The 16,797-nt window shown below is 37.8% G+C and overlaps 2 protein-coding genes across 7 annotated transcripts in view; both read right to left on the bottom strand.

Moving 5' to 3' along the window:
* The window catches only part of bcas3 (BCAS3 microtubule associated cell migration factor), a 403,272-nt gene that overhangs the window by 159,413 nt on the left and 227,062 nt on the right, over nt 1–16,797 (bottom strand). The window lies entirely within an intron of this gene.
* On the bottom strand, nt 4,072–16,752 carry LOC144052475 (uncharacterized). Of its 3 annotated transcripts, XR_013294222.1 has the most exons (8): nt 14,289–16,752; nt 13,538–13,681; nt 13,284–13,446; nt 12,823–12,885; nt 11,692–11,745; nt 10,315–10,721; nt 9,290–9,355; nt 4,072–7,927 (listed from the first exon to the last, which is right to left on the bottom strand). XR_013294222.1 is itself a non-coding variant. In XM_077566567.1 (7 exons), the coding sequence occupies exons 2-5, from the start codon at nt 13,284–13,286 to the stop codon at nt 10,485–10,487; spliced, it is 357 nt and encodes a 118-aa protein (XP_077422693.1). In that variant the 5' UTR covers nt 13,287–13,446; nt 13,538–16,752; the 3' UTR covers nt 4,072–7,927; nt 9,290–9,355; nt 10,315–10,484. The 3 variants fall into 3 exon arrangements, 1 of the variants encoding a protein (XP_077422693.1); XR_013294221.1 differs by having other exon boundaries at nt 10,315–10,368; nt 13,538–16,752; XM_077566567.1 differs by having other exon boundaries at nt 13,538–16,752.

The following is a 16,797-nucleotide window of genomic DNA, read 5'->3' on the forward strand; positions in this document are numbered from 1 at the left end:
AAATGTTGATGAGCCACATTATGAAAAGGAGAAAATTACATGATCTGTAGCCAATACACAGACTTCAACATCATTTGTAGCAAAACTCCAGATTTTAGAAGATCAAGAATTGGAAAAGCTAAGATTTGAAACAGATTAAAATGAATAAGACTTAATATTTACAGTAGTTGTACATAATTTGCTTGCAAAGGATTTTTTCCCCAACATGGCGCCATGAATTGGCAGCCACCTTCAACAGCTCCCAGTATTTCCTCTACATTCATTCGGAAGCAGCGAGCCGCCACTCATAAATTCTAGCTGTTGCTCCTTCAAATTTCTAATTAAAGCAGTTGGAGGCTGCATCGGGGCAGGGGAGGGATAGTGTTGTAGTCAAGACCACACCAACCAAGACCAAGACATTATTGAGACCAGAAAGTATCAAGACCAAGAAAAGACCAAGACTATTGGAGGTTAAGACCGAAACAAGTCCAAGACTGTATATATATCAAAGAAAACTAAAGCACACACACACACACACACACACACACACACACACACACACACACACACACACACACACACACAAGACAAGTATTTTTTTTTTTACATTTCAAGTATCAGTATATGTATGTACTGTATATGTTACATTATACAATTTATAGGATACAATATAAGAAATCCATATTCATTCATTGTTATGAACTGTGTACCACTTAGCAGCACAGTGTAGCTTTCAAGTTCATTGCGGAATTAAATGATTAACTTTCTGCAGCTGAAGCACTGACAGAGGATGCTGTAGACTACAAATATGTCCCGTTGATCATGTGACAAAGCCATTTACTGGTGTAATGAATAACTTTTCCATTGTATAAGAACCTCTAAAGTAACGCCATTGGGCTCTCGACTAATACGTGATGTGTTCAATGTTTGGTTTTCTGCTACCGTGGTTTTGATAATGCTACGTAAGCTAACTTTGGCTGTAATATTGGCCGTGTTCGGCAATAGGCTTTAAAGTCCGTGCACTACACCAACAGCCAAATCCACTAAGAATGCGCTGCATCCGCTGATAGCGCCATAATTTGCTCTTCATAGACACTCGCAATTTTGCTCCTTTTTAACGTCCTATTCACAAAGAATATTGCTCTATTTATATACCAGTGCAAACACGCCCACCAAGTTTGATAGCGGATGCAGTTTACACATAATTTACCACAAAATGCTGGATTTGTGCTTTGGCACAATAATAGCAGTTGAGATGAAGATTAAATTATCAGTACATGAGATTGGATTGAGGAGGGGACCTGATTGTTGAAAACAGTTTATTAGCATTAAGCCTGGATCACATGAGGGGCCATCGGCGCTCAGTCGCCATCCGCGCTCTGTATTTCGCCATCAGCGCCTCTTGTGCGGGGGCATTTTTTAGCACGGATGGCGCTGCGCATCAAGAGTGATTGATAATTTCAGCGCTCAGCGCCATCGGATCTAGGTGTGTGCAGCACAGGAACCAACGGCTCGCAGCTACTATCCACGGCGCGTGCATTCTACTTACACCAAATGCAATTATGCCATCTACTGGCAGAAAAATGACCTCAACACAAATCAATGTCATACTCGATTTTTACAGTACAGTTTTATCTTTAATTTCAAATTCAAATAACTTCATTAATTATTATGAAATTACTGTATCAAGGACGAAAAGATGCAACCATAACATAAAAGTTTTCCCACTTTTATGTTAACAACAATATTACAAATTTGAAAAAAAACTTTACATTTAGAGCTGATATAAAATGTGTGACTAATCATGAATTCATTATTTAAGTCAAATGATTAATTCCAATTAAAAATTACAATCGACTGACACCCCTAACATTATATATACTGTATCCATCCATCCCTTTTCTTAACCGCTTGTCCTCACAAGGGTCGCGGGGGTTCTGGAGCCTATCCCTGGCTACGGGCAGTAGGCGGGATACACCCTGAACTGGTTGCCAGTCAATCGTGTGTATATATATATATATATATATGAAATTTGCCAAATTGTGACTTACTTTGCGATTGAAGCATAATCGGAAACAGATGTTGTTGGTCTATATAACAGCTAATACTTTTCAATTAAATTTGTGGTGTTATGTGGTCTATACTGTATACTTTTATATATTTTCAATGTATTTGACTAATTAGTGTGTGTGCCTGGGTATGCGCATCCACCATTAGAGATGTAGACCCCCACAAAGCTTCTTGTTACATGAGGTGATTAATGCAACATTGTAAAAATATCAGTGCAATGAAAATGGAAAAAAAAATTAAGCTAAATTGTTATTATAGGGGGCTAATAAAGAAAAATATGAATGGGAGGCCGCAGTGTTGATTGAGATATCACCAACCAACACAGAGTTATATGCAAGGTATCTGACATACAAACATGCAGCTTTTTATGCGTTTCAATTTGTGTGCCTTATTTGTGTCCAACTTGCTTTTGTCTTTTCCTCGTGTGTTTCTGTAATAGGTACCGTGTGGTTTCTGAGGTCTTGTTTGCACATCTTAATTCAATTAAAAGGAAATAAAGCAGCTTTAACTGGCCTGTGAACCAGCTTCCACAGCTGAGAGCTGTCTGCACAAAAGCATGCAAGCTCACGCATGCATGCACTCACGCATGCACGTAAACACGCATGCATGCACACGCATGCATGCACACACATACACGCACACACACACAAAGGGGAGAGCGAGTGAAAGAAAGACAGAGACCAATCGACCCCATGTCTTGCTGTGTTCCAGTTATTTTCGACTATACCAAAGGATATATTAAAACAACAAGAACAAAAAACAGCACAGCCAGGCCATGACAAAATTATAAAAAAAAAAAATACAAATCTGGGTGTTTTGCTTGTATCTGTAAAGACTCTTGAATTGAATGAAAATACAGTGGTACCTTGATTTTGCAAGTTTTATTTGTCCCATGACCAAGCTTGTAACTGAATTTACTTTTATTTTCATTATTAACTAAGTAAGGAAAAAAAGCAAACTTGTTTTATAAAGTGTAAATACTGTATGTACCGTAATACTCATTGGGAGCCGGAGTCAGGTTATCCAAACTTTGTTGGGTGTTTGTTTTGAAAGTTGTCTAGGACATTACAAAATTCTAGGGCATGACTAATCAATTGAATACACCACAAAGAGAACATTTGAAATCCACATTTCTATTGTTGAAGTGCGCTTCATAAATGACAAGAAAAAGTTTAAACACATCAACAAACCAATTAGGCTATGCATTATTTTAAAAGATAATCTAAACTTCAATTTTGTTTAAAAAATGTTTTAATGTAAACTTCACACACAACCTGAGGTTACGTGTATGGATGGCATGAGATGAACTGATAATAGCTGTGGTGGTTTTTGAGCTAAACTAACAAACTGGTAATTGGGCAAAGTTGGAGGTTAGAAGGGGAGGTTAAAAAAATCAAAAGCTACAGTATATCTGGGTCATGACAATCTAAACCCAAAAGAGGAACTGAAGCTACAGTATCAACTCCGCAAATCAAAAACCCACCCAAGCTAGGTTACAGGATCTGACAACAGACAACTAACTCTATGTGTCCTTGAGCAAGTTGCTTAGACAAACAAGCTCCTCTCTCTCTCTCTCTCTCTCTTTCTCTCTCGCTCTCTCTCTCTCTGTGTCTTTTATTATTTTTTTTATTTGTTAAATTGTATTCATTAATTTATTAAAGTTCATCATTGTTTATTTAATAGTAAAATCTTTTTAAAAGTCAACGTAACAATTACCTTTCAATATATAAAACTTGAAAAATAAAAAAATAAAATACAATTTATTTCAAATGAGCCAGGGAGGAATAGTAAAAATAAAGGTTTAACATTTTACAATTACTGAAGTATAATTAATAAACATAAGTTAATATTACCAAAAAAATGAAGTGTAAATCAAAGTTCTGTGCAATGAACAACAGTAAATATATAAGATAATAATAATTTATGTTATCGTTTCTTGTGCAGTTGTTTTTCAAGAACGTAAAGCCTGCCGCGCGATGACCTCAAAGTTTGAACCCACGTTGGACTCAAATATAAAAAAATGACAGTTGAAAGAGGCCATGACATGAACAAAGAATAATTGGGTTCAAATTAATCATTTGAATGTACCCGACGTGGTCTCTAATGCTCGCTACATTTTGGCCACAATATTTTGCTATTTTAATTATGGTCACCAGAAGTATGTTAACGATGGTGAAGCCATGTGATTCGGTGGAGGAAGACGTGCGCGGGCACCACGTACAGCAAAGACGCCGCTGACACCTCCCTCTCAGGCGTGCACTGCTTGCGGGGAACCGAGGACATTGCCAACCTGCACGGAGGCTGTTACTTCAGAAACTGTATTTCTTTGGTGCCGCAAAAATCTTGCTCGTTTCCAAAACCTGGAAATGTATTTTAGCGTGTGAAGTCCTGCACGAGTGGGTGACGTCAGCACGCTGGTGCACGTATATGTTGCGTTCAAGTGCACCATTGAAAATTGTGAAGTCTTCCACTCCTTCACAGTCACAACTTTGAAAGACGTGTTTCAGAGCCGAAACATGGCACCATTTGATTTTACATGAATCGGTGCTCGGAAGTACCGGCCCAAATCAGTCCATACCACAAAAAGTACCGTCTTTGGTACCCATCCCTACCTGCAAGTGAAAAGAGTCTTAAATGATAAGTCAGGCTGGAGCTGCTTCCATGACACCAAAATCCTTTTTTTACAAAAAGTACAAATAACTGCGTTCTTGTTAATAGTCCCGTCTTTGTTCTTTTTATAGATACACTTGCCGTTTAACCACTAGCACAACCAAAATTTTTAAATATTTTTTTTGTACTGCCCAAAACGTCAAGACTCCATCACATCTAGCAGCCTATTTTTTTATTTTACTATAAGTTTTTAGTATACCTTGAACTGCGTCACAACTTCCAGTGGAGCGGGTACGGCTCCTTTTAGCCAGGGGCGGGCTGGTCTTATTTGGACTTGCTGTCTCAAAATCCTGAGCGACTCAGCGACCACTCATAGTTATTTGTCAGACTACCTGTCAGCTTGGTCTCAGAATGTAGCTGTAAAAACTCCTCTGTAGTATAGTTTTTTTTTATTCACCATGGTGATCGAGCTTGTATCCAAGGCCAAAGCATTTGTGCTAAACGGACGTTACAGTTGCTAAGGAAGGCCAGTGGCGCAGTTCCGTGGGTCCCGGCGACGTGAAAGATGTACAGACGCTCCCCAACTTACGAACGAGTTACGTTCAGAGCGATCGTTCGTAAGGTGAATTTGTTCGTAAGTTGCTTCAGTGCTATATTTTGTATTATAATTTATGTTTAAAGAGAATACGTACAGTCGGTACTACGTATGTTAGAGAGAGAGAGCGAGAGACACACACAGTATGTGCGTGTACGTAATAAGATAAATAAAATGAAGTTTAACTTACTTTTGGAAGATGTACTCGATGCTTAAGGATTTGATGGAGGAGGAGGAGGAGGAAGAGGAGGATTTTATATCATGAGAGGTTCTTCGTCGTCGCTGGAATGGGCTTCAAAAGTTACTTCCTCCTCCGTAACTTCAATGTAGGAAGAAGTTGAGGGTCGCGGAGAAGAAGATGAGGGTTGATGAGTATCTTCCTTGAAGGATTTACTAGAAACTGGCCGAAAGAAGCGATCTAACTACGATTGCACAGTTTTCTTCTTTTTTCATCATAAATGATGCGGTAGCACTGTATGGCATCATTCAATTGATTTGCAACCTTTGTGCAACGTTCAATATTTGGGTCTTGCTGCTCGAAGAGTGCGATGGCTTTATCTATGAGCGACAGGCGTTTCTTCTTCTTCCTCCTCCTCGACACGTTGCTGAGCCTCCAATGCTGGGTGAGCTCTCACAGCGCCAAGCGTCGGTATTAGCGGGGGAAAGAAGCACTACAGTACTCGGAAAAAGGTGCGCAATAAAAAATCTAACTTACAGCATCTCTTTCCGAACATTTTTTGACATGCGCGCATGCGTGCAGACATGTTCGTATGTACCGTTGTTCGTAACTCGAATGTTCGTAAGTAGGGGAGCGTCTGTACAGTGAAATAAATAGAGCCATCAAATTGACTGGGAGATCTAGTGTAAAGGTCCAATTAAGTTTGCCTCGCTCTCCTGTGCCGCACTCGCTTCCATGTCTGTTGTTGCCACTCTGCTCATAGTCGCGCTACGGGTCCCTCAATGGGCCAAATTTCAAATGATTGCGCATTGACTTGCCACTCAAAATTGAAATCTTAAACTGAGTACTTTATATAAATCAAGGACTTAGCGTTTGTTTGAATAATCACAAACAAAACAGTCTAGCGCATGTTCTACTGCTTTAATTACTTAAATCATTGTATTAAAAGACACTGTGCTACCTTCTAAAATGTGTACACAATCCAGATGTAAATACATACAAATAAAAGTTTAAATATGTTCATATTTTTTATATCAAAAACATTTTTTTTTTTTTTTACAAAAATAATGGAATTTGCCTCAAGTTGCAATACTGTAGTAGGGAAGTGTGCAGACAATCCTCTCCGTTAAATTTGTTATCCTGCATTCCAACATGCGAGAGCACCCCAGGACATGGCCATATGCCATTGGCTTGGCCGGTTGATCAACACTGCTCCAGCTTTGCATGAAAGCTTACAATGTGCACAGACACAGTCACACAGAACTGTTACGACAGATGGATAAAAAGGTGGGCCACATCATGTGTGAAGTGAACAGAGGGCAGGGGGGTGTTAGCAATTGGCGGAACAGACTGCAAATAGAGACACGTGTGTATTTGGATGGCTGTAAATGAAAACGGTAAGTGCAGAAATATAAGCAAGAACACTTAACAAAATAAATGTGAAAAATAGTGAATTAGTATATCAATTCTCTAGTCAGATAAAAATTATTTACATTGGTTTAAATTAAACATTAGAAGCAAGCTATGTAGAAGGAACATTTTTGTCATTTTTGTTACCATGTAGAGGGTTAAAAACGACAAGAATAATCCCGTGACCATGCAACAGAGATAAAGACAGAGGTTTTAGCTCCACACAGGAGATTGACCTCATTACAGAAATGGGGGACGGCACACACACGCGCACACACACACACGCACGCACGCGGGTTTGCCTCTGTGTATTATGAGGACATTTTTTCCAAACCTGTTTAATTGTGTATTACGGGGACACCCCTTTCCGCTAATGCCAGAGAGATGGGACTTGCACCCCAAAAAATTTTTGGGGGTCGTCCAGGGAAATTTCACTTCAAAACTTGAAAAAACTCAACGCACAAAAAAAAGAAAAACCTGAAAAAACAGTAATTATGAGGACATAGATAATGAGCTAAATAAGCCACGCCCATGGCAAAAATGGTAATTATGAGGACCAACTCACATTACAAGGACAAAGTTTACACAACACACAGCAACCATGTCACTGAAGTGACTTGAAAGTTCTGGCATTCTGACGTTACACAAACTGAAATGACATTGATGTGTAATGACTTACCTGATATAAGGTCGCATTGTTGTGCATAACAATACTGTGAAATGCAAAGTCATACCTGATCCTTGAGCACCATGTTACAACTTTAGGACAGACTGAAACTGGTATGTTAATAAAACATGCTTCTTATGTGAACAGGTTATCTGGGTCAAGCACATCTTTGTAATGGATAAGTTAGACATGAAACCAGATGCAAAAGAGTCAGTGAACATTGAACATTTTATTCTTTAAAACATGACTACCTCTCATCTTAAAGATGAGCAGTTTTCTAATAGCTCATTACTGGAATACCTTCGGATTTCAGAATTTCTGAAACAGGTTCAATGTAGGAAGTGTCCGAAGTACTGTGAGAATCTGGAACATATTCCTCTGCTGATGAATCCTCACTTGAACTGGATACATCAGCAACCTAATTTTTTAAACAAAAACAATTATTACATACATACAGACATACATATACATATTGTCACTGTCCTGTGAAAAACACATCCACCATATTTTCCAGACTATAAAGCGCACCGTGATACAAGCCGTGCCGCCAAGAAGGATTGCTACCGGAGAGCAGCCCGCGACCTAAAAATGGAAACGTGTTTTTCACAGGACACCAATGATATCCATATATACAGTAGACGCACACATACATGTGCATATATACAGCGGCTCTAAAATTGACACCTGCCGGATGCGGGTTAAAGTTCCTTTTGGCGGGTGGTCATAAATATTTACTAGCTTTACTTCGCTGTTACTTAGTGATGTTACACTCGAAGTAGAAGCTTGAGACAAGTGTCGAGCGCTCCCGCCATTGATGGGCTAATGTGCTAAAGTTCATTTACCAAAGATAGGTGGTCTTCATCATCAAGCAGTTTTGCCTTTTTTTTTTTTTTTGCAATCAACGGGATATGTGCCAGATGCTGGAGCAAACTAGAAAAGCATTTAGAACCTAAAGTTTGTGCATATACTAAAGATTATTATAAATCTAGTCACCACATTTATTCGAAAGATGAGATGAAGCATTTAACAAGAGGGATAGTTAATATGCTTAATCTATGGCATTGCCCCTAAAACGGGTCTTGTGTGATACAGTCCTTCAGTTACAGTAGACGTTTTCTATTTTACCGAGTCAGACAGTCGTTAAGATTGAGACAATTGCTCAACATTTAGCTGCTTGCAACTAAAGACAGCGGTATAAACATGGGTCATAATTTATCCTCTTGACTAAATTATATTCATTCAATGAAAATGCCTGCACTATTAATCCTGGTTGCGTGAAACAAAGATCCATTGCAGATACAAATAACACACAAGATAAAATACCCATCATGCCAGTCCATTCTAGTGCAGCGAAAGGTCCAAAACATAAAGCACATTTATCCAAGCTTGATACAAGTGAATAAACTACCTGATGTTTACACTCCTGTTTTAAAAAAAAATAATAATAAATTATAGCGAGTTCACCTCTAAAATCCACCATAAATAAATTAATGGGAAAAAAAGATCACTACAGTGCATAATCTAAATCACCAAACTGCCAACAAATCTTAAATTTGAGATATTTTTAATGTTGACTTGTAGAAATTTTAGTCCCATACAAGCGTATTGTTGGATACAGTATTTTTAACGTCTTGGCAATACACATTGCATAAACAATTGTTGTGATTATATTTGTTAGTTATATAGTTTAGCCCTAGCATCTACTCTACACTCTTCACTCCTAACGTCTTGCTTCTGAAAACTGATTTCAACATCAATATTCAAAAATAAATCTCGTCACCTGGTCAACTTTGTCTGTGACAGCTATGTCTTCAGCTATGTCTTCAGGTTGTGCGTCAGTTCAAACCTGGTACACATGAAGAGAAAAATACATATAAAATTCAATTCTTACTAACACACAAGACTGTACCTGTGCATGTACACAGTTACAGTACATACAGAACAATGAATAGGTTAAAGTATTGTGAATGCAAACTCATTTTATTTGCCATTACAAAAATAAATAAATAAATCCTTCTGCACTACAGGTTTGTGTAAATTGGTGACGTCTATTTTTCACAATGAAACAAAAACAAGAAAATACACAGTCCTCAGAGAATCCATACCTGACCAGAGTATGAATTGTGAGGACTGTATGTGTAACTCCAAGCCCTGAAAACTTATTTTACACTCACAGTGTATAAATACAATGTCCTCAGTGTGTCAGTTATTCACAACTACGACATTGTGAGGACTATGTATCTGCGAGGGCTGCTCAGTATTGACAAAACATGCGACATGGGTGTTTTATACAATGATGGAGATTATTTAAGCATTTAACACATACCTAAAAAAAAAAGATCTATCTATATACATATATATACACATACATATAGATATATATACTGTATACATAGCGAGACGGACAGACAGACATAGCGAGATGGACAGAGCGAGACAGATAGATATAGAAAATAAAGATAGAGATAAAGATAAAGAGATCTTTATAATCCAAAGAAAGAAATGCATGTTAATGCGGAAAAATAAGCATGCTCATTGTGATCTAATCTTATCCTATTAAGTTATTTTTTGTTAGTAATGCCCCTCGATACGGTTCTCTCGTATGGCGATGCGCAATTCAGGTAGTCTCTGATTGGTCAAAGTCAGACTAAAGTATACAATACAATATTCATTTGTTGCATGTCTTTGCAATACAAATATTGCATGAGCCATTCGTGCGACAAGATATTTTTTTATATATTGTGCCAACGTCTTGCTTCTGAAAAATGTATTTCAACATCAACATTCAAAAACAAATCTAGTCACCTGGTCAACTTGGTCTGTGACAGCTATGTCTTCAGGTTGTGCGTCAGTTGAAACCTGGTACACAAAGAGAAAAATACATCGTCGTCGTCGTCGTCGTCGTCGTCGTCGTCGTCGTCGTCGTCGTCGTCGTCGTCGTCGTCGTCGTCGTCGTCGTCGTCGTCTTCTTCCGCTTATCCGGGGTCGGGTCGCGGGGGCAGCAGCTTTAGCAGGGAAGCCCAGACTTCCCTCTCCCCAGCCACTTCAGCCAGCTCATCCGACGGGACCCCAAGGCGTTCCCAGGACAGCCGAGAGACATAGTCTCTCCAGCGTGTCCTGGGTCGTCCCCGGGGCCTCCTGCCGGTAGGACATGCCCGGAACACCTCCCCAGGGAGGCGTCCAGGAGGCATCCGAACCAGATGCCCGGGCATCTGGAGAAAAATACATATAAAATTAAATTCTTAGTAACACGACTGTACCTGTGCATTTACACAGTTACAGTACATAAAGAACAATGAATAGGTTAAAGTATTGTGAATGCAAACACATTTTATTTGCCATTACAAAAATAAATAATCCGTCAGCACTAGTGGTTTGTGTAAATTGGTGACGTCTATTTTTCACAATGAAACAATTAATAGAAAATACTCAGTCCTCAGAGTGTCCATACCTGACCAGAGTATGAATTGTGAGGACTGTATCTGTAACTCCAAACCCCTGAAAACTTATTTTACATTCGCAGTGTATAAATACACTGTCCTCAGAGTGTCAGTTATTCACAACTACGACATTGTGAGGACTGTGTATCTGCGAGGGCTACACAGTATTGACATGCGACATGGGTGTTTTATACTGTGATGGAGATTAAACATTTAACACGGACCTAAAAAAAAAGATCTATACATATACTGAATACATACATACTCTATATATACAGTATATATATATATATATATACAGTATACATACAGTATATATATATATATATACACAAATATACATATATATATATAGAGATAGAGAGACAATATATAGATATAGATAGATATATAGACATAAAGATAAAGATAGAGAGATCTTTATAATCCAAAGAAAGAAATACACGTTAATGCGGAAAAATAATCATGCTTATTGTGATCTAGTCTTATACATATAAGTTCGTTTTTTTTAGTAATGCCCCTCGATACGGTTCTCTTGTATGGTGATGCGCAATTAAGGTAGTCTCTGATTGGTCAAAGTCAGACTAAAGTATACAATACAATATTCATTTGTTGCATGTCTTTGCAACAGACATATTGCATGAGCCATTCGTGCGACAAGATATTTTTTGTATATATTGTGCAACGTCTTGCTTCTGAAAAACGTATTTCAACATCAACATTCAAAAAGAAATCTAGTCACCTGGTCAACTTGGTCTGTGACAGCTATGTCTTCAGGTTGTGCGTCAGTTGAAACCTGGTACACAAAGAGAAAAATACATATAAAATTAAATTCTTAGTAACACGACTGTACCTGTGCATTTACACAGTTACAGTACATACAGATTAATGAATAGGTTAAAGTAATGTGAATGCAAACTCATTTTATTTGCCATTACAAAAATAAATAAATAAATCTGTCTGCACTACAGGTTTGTGTAAATTGGTGACGTCTATTTTTCACAATGACACAAAAATAAGAAAATACACAGTCCTCAGAGTGTCCATACCTGACCAGAGTATGAATTGTGAGGACTGTATGTGTAACTCCAAGCCCTCAAAACGTATTTTAAACTCACAGTGTATAAATACACTGTCCTCAGAGTGTCAGTTATTCACAACTACGACATTGTGAGGACTGTGTATCTTGCGAGGGCTGCACAGTATTGACAAAACATGCGACATGGGTGTTTTATACAGTGATGGAGATTATTGTGACATTAAACATGGACCGAATATATATATCTTCATAATCTAATTAAAGAAATACACGTACGTGCGGAAAAATAATCATGCTCATTTTGATCTAGTTTTATCCAAATAAGGTTTTTTTTGTTAGTAATGCTCCTCGATACAATTCTCTTGTATGGCGATGCGCAATTAAGGTTGTCTCTGATTGGTCAAAATCAGACTCAAGTAGGGCCTGGCAATAAATCAAATTAATTGAATAAATTAAATTCAAATTGAATCGTTGAAAATTTGCTAAATCGTGAAATGTATTTTGTCTTCTGGATTATTAAAAACTGTTATAATGTTCTGTTACATCCAGATGTTATTGTGAGTTGTAATTTTGCACAAGTGGTGGCAGAATGCTGGATGGTTGGTTTAAAAGACTTTTTATTAAATTTTTTGGCCATATCGCTTAGCCTCAGACTAAAGTATACAAACAATCCAATATCCATTTGTTGCACGTCTTTGCAATGCACATATTGCATGAGCCATTCGTGCGCCAAGATATTTTCCACATATTGTGCAGCCCTAGTATCTCCACCCTCCACTAATGTCTTGCTTCTGAAAACTGATTTCAACAACATTCAAAAAGAAATCTAGTCACCTGGTCAACTTTGGCGCAGTCTGTGATAGCGGTGTCTTCATCAGGTTGTGCTTCAGTGGAAACCTGGGGTAGATGAATAGAAAAATACCAATACAATTAAATTCTTACTAAGACTAGACTGCTATACTGTAATTTCATGTAATCATGAATGTGCGACCAGTAATTCTAGTATGTCACATGTATGAAACAATATCCAAATGTCATGATAAGCAATCACGATATGATAATCAACATGATATTGTGAGGTTAGCGATACTCACGATAACTGTAAAAGTAAAATAAAAAAATAAGTCACAATATTGTAAAAAAAATGAAATAAAAACAAAAAAAATTATATTGAGAAAAGAATGTACTTTTGCTTTTGAGTTATAATTAATCTTTTATGTTTTGTCAAACCTTGCACGATTACCCCCCCCCCCCCCCCCAAAAAAAAAAATATATTAATATACATATAAACATACCATAGTGTTTTTCCATTGTAGTGAAATTCAAACATGAAAACCTTCTGGGCATCATGATACACTCTCAGCCTGTTTTCACGTTCCTGTTTGCTTATAACTTCTCCTCGATATTCAGTAGGAAAGACTCCCTTCTGAAAGGAGCAGGAACTGAACACTCCTCGACCTTACAAAGAAAAAGGGATACAACAGAAATATTTCATTATAACAGTAATGAAAACTAGGCCCATACTAAAGAATCTTTTACCAATACTCACCTTTGAATGAATTAATATATTTTATGGTGAAGCCATCCCTGTCTTTACCTAAGGATGAAAAATATGCTACCTCTTCTTTGGGTTTAACTTTTGCCCTCTGTGGCCTCATGACTGACATATCTCACTGAAGATAATGATCTAAAGCTATAGAAAAAAAATGAGTTTCAATCAGTTTGATAGGTAACTTGGTGCAGATGTTTTGAAGTTGACTTTCTGTGGACCATAATATCCTGTGCAGTGTGCAGTAAATGTGCCAACGAAAATAAAATACAGTGGATAGCACAGCTCTGCTAAATATTTGCATAAATTAAATGTAATGAACACTTTACAGACTTTACTGAAATATTTCTATTTAAAGAACAAATTTAAGTAAACACAAATGCAGCAATTTACCAATACTTCATTTATACTGTACTGGTAATACTAAACCATTGTATATTTTCACATCACAAACCAGCCTATCAAACCAGCCTGTTATTGCTTTCCTCTTAAAAATTTCAATTAGCATTTATCTTACTCAACAGACGGTTAGCTCTGCTATGCTAACTGAGCTAACCGTTGCTAACAAAAGCGTAGCAATTCTAAATAATTAGCTGCAACCATCATAATCAACAGATGGTTAGGTATGCTAACGTTAGCTTAGCTGCACTTACACTGGACTTGCATTATAAATCATTTTCAGCAATGTACACAAGCGACCAACATTAAAATAAACAAGTTTCTGGAGGAAAAATTCGAGCTTCAAACCTACCTCATTAGCACAGCTACACTGCCATCACCTCTCGTGAAGTAATTAGAGCCGGGGGCGGTTCTCTATCGGGGCTGCTAGATGACGTCACTTCCGTACTCCGGGCAATATAATAAATCACATTTAAATCAACAAATTGGTTCAGTGTTGGATTATGAACTTTGTTGATAAGAGTGGCTATTGTTCTATGATTTACAGTGTCAATTAAAAAAAAAATAGATCACATTTAAAATTAACCCGAAAGGCTCATATACTAAATTAATTACCACAGACGAAAACAAAGGACATTATTGCTAGAATTATAGATAATTTTGTAATCGTTTAATGTGATTTCAGTTTGTTTTTTTAAAAAGTTATTATTATTTTTTTCATTAACAAAAATGTTTTTTTGCTTTAGTAAATAAAATAACCTTGCTGCTGTCACACAGTTGCTGTCCGAGGATGTTTTGGTACTATACTTTAGTAATGGATGCATGTGTTTTTTGGCAAAATTGTGAGCGAGCCCAGTAACTTGGCTTAGAAGCAACCCTGCAAATGAATGGTCACATGATGCTTTACTGTTGGCATGAAGCAGGACTGATGGTAGCGCTCACCTTTTCTTCTCCAGACAAGCATTTTTCCGGATGCCCCAAACAGTTGGAAAGGGGGTTAATCAGAGAAAATAACTTTAACTCTTTTTTCCTTATTTTGGTCTGTGTTTATGGAATCCCTTTTTCACTGGTCACACCAGGCCATCCTCCAAAAGTCTTACTCCCTCACCATGGGTGTAGATGGACTCATACCTGCTTACTGCCATTCCTGAGCAAGCTCTACACTGGTGGTGATGTCCTTATCCCCGCAGCTGAATCAACTTTGGGAGATAGTCCTGGCTTTTGCTGGATTTTCTTGGGTGCCCTGAAGCCTTCTTCACTTAAAGTTTGTAAGGTCACTAAAGGAAATTACTTTAATTTTCATGGCAAATAGGGACTTTGCAATTCATCTAATCACTATAACATTCTGGAGTACATGTACATGCAAATTGCCATCATAAAAAAACAATAATAAGTCAGCACTGCAGATTCTTAGAAAATCAATGTCATTCTCAAAACATTTGGCCACTGGTGTACAGAAAGATGTTATACTGTAAAGGCAGGGTGGGATGTTAAATGATGAATTAATGTACGGCACTGACAGTTTCTCTGTCTCTGCTGTTAACCATTGTACATTTTTAAATAAACAACCACTGAAAGAATTAAATACTGAAATATATAATTAAATATCATAGGGTATTTCATTATTTAATTATTTACTTAGGAATTGGTGGCTGCAAAAAAAAAAAAAAAAAAAGGTTCTGTGTCTACAGACAAACATTCACAATACACAGCATTTTGAGAAAAAACTGAATTATGGAGACGTGCGTAATTGTGGGGACAGGTGATGGTCAGCCAATCAAATGCTGTGAAATATACACTGGTGTGAATTATTCATGAAGTGGTGCATTACAAGGACCTTCCTACAGGGGGCGCCATCAAATACACAAAAATACACAAATTCACGTAATTATGCTTTACAAGGACATTGGCTAAAACTTTGGATTTAAGCCTTCTACAGCCCTAGAAGCACTTCTGCATTGAAATAATTATGAGGACATGGGCTGTGTCCTCATAATTCAAAATGTCCTTGCAGCACGGCATGTATTCAGGTGAAATGTCCTCATAATACACAAAGGCAAACACACACACACACACACACACACACACACACACACACACACACACACACACACACACACACGCGCACACACACACACACACACACACACACAATTACAACTACATGCATGTTGATGCAGAGATCTGGAGTTTAATTCATACATAATAGCAAAACAAATATTTATATTTGATATCTATCTACAGTACATTTGTACTGCTTGTGTGTGTGTGTGTGTGCGTGCGTGTGCGCGCATGCATTTCTGTGTACTTAATGAACCAAGAGTGTCCCAGCACTGATCGGAAAAGGAACACTCATACACAACATACTCAGACATACTGTAAAAATAAATAAATGTGTGTTTGAGCTCTGGACCACAACACACATGTGACCTCCAATCACCTGCTGCTGTGGCCCCAAGGTCTCCTTTAGCATGCTTCACAAAAATAAACACGCATGTCTGCACACATACATACATACACATACACATACACAGAGCAAACGTACCAACACCCCATACAGCTTTGGTATTTAGAGCATATTATAGACATAGGCGGATAATTTACAAAATTTTGCTGATCCGTCATTTGTCAGCACCCTGGGCACCCTTCAGTCATTGCCAGTCTGTCATTTCATTTTAACCACGGTCCCATCATCGCTTTCATCAAGAATATTTTAGGACCGAAAGACAGAAGTGGGAATTCTGTCATCATTCATCTTATTACCTTTGGGAGTGGCCAATGAGTTCGGGTTCAGTGTGAGCTGGGCGGCTGCTAAAAACGGGGATCTTGGTGGTTTAATACTTTTTTTTTTTTCTGGAGAG

The sequence above is a fragment of the Vanacampus margaritifer genome, chromosome 5, assembly GCF_051991255.1.
Source record: "Vanacampus margaritifer isolate UIUO_Vmar chromosome 5, RoL_Vmar_1.0, whole genome shotgun sequence".
Classification (NCBI taxonomy): domain Eukaryota; kingdom Metazoa; phylum Chordata; class Actinopteri; order Syngnathiformes; family Syngnathidae; genus Vanacampus; species Vanacampus margaritifer.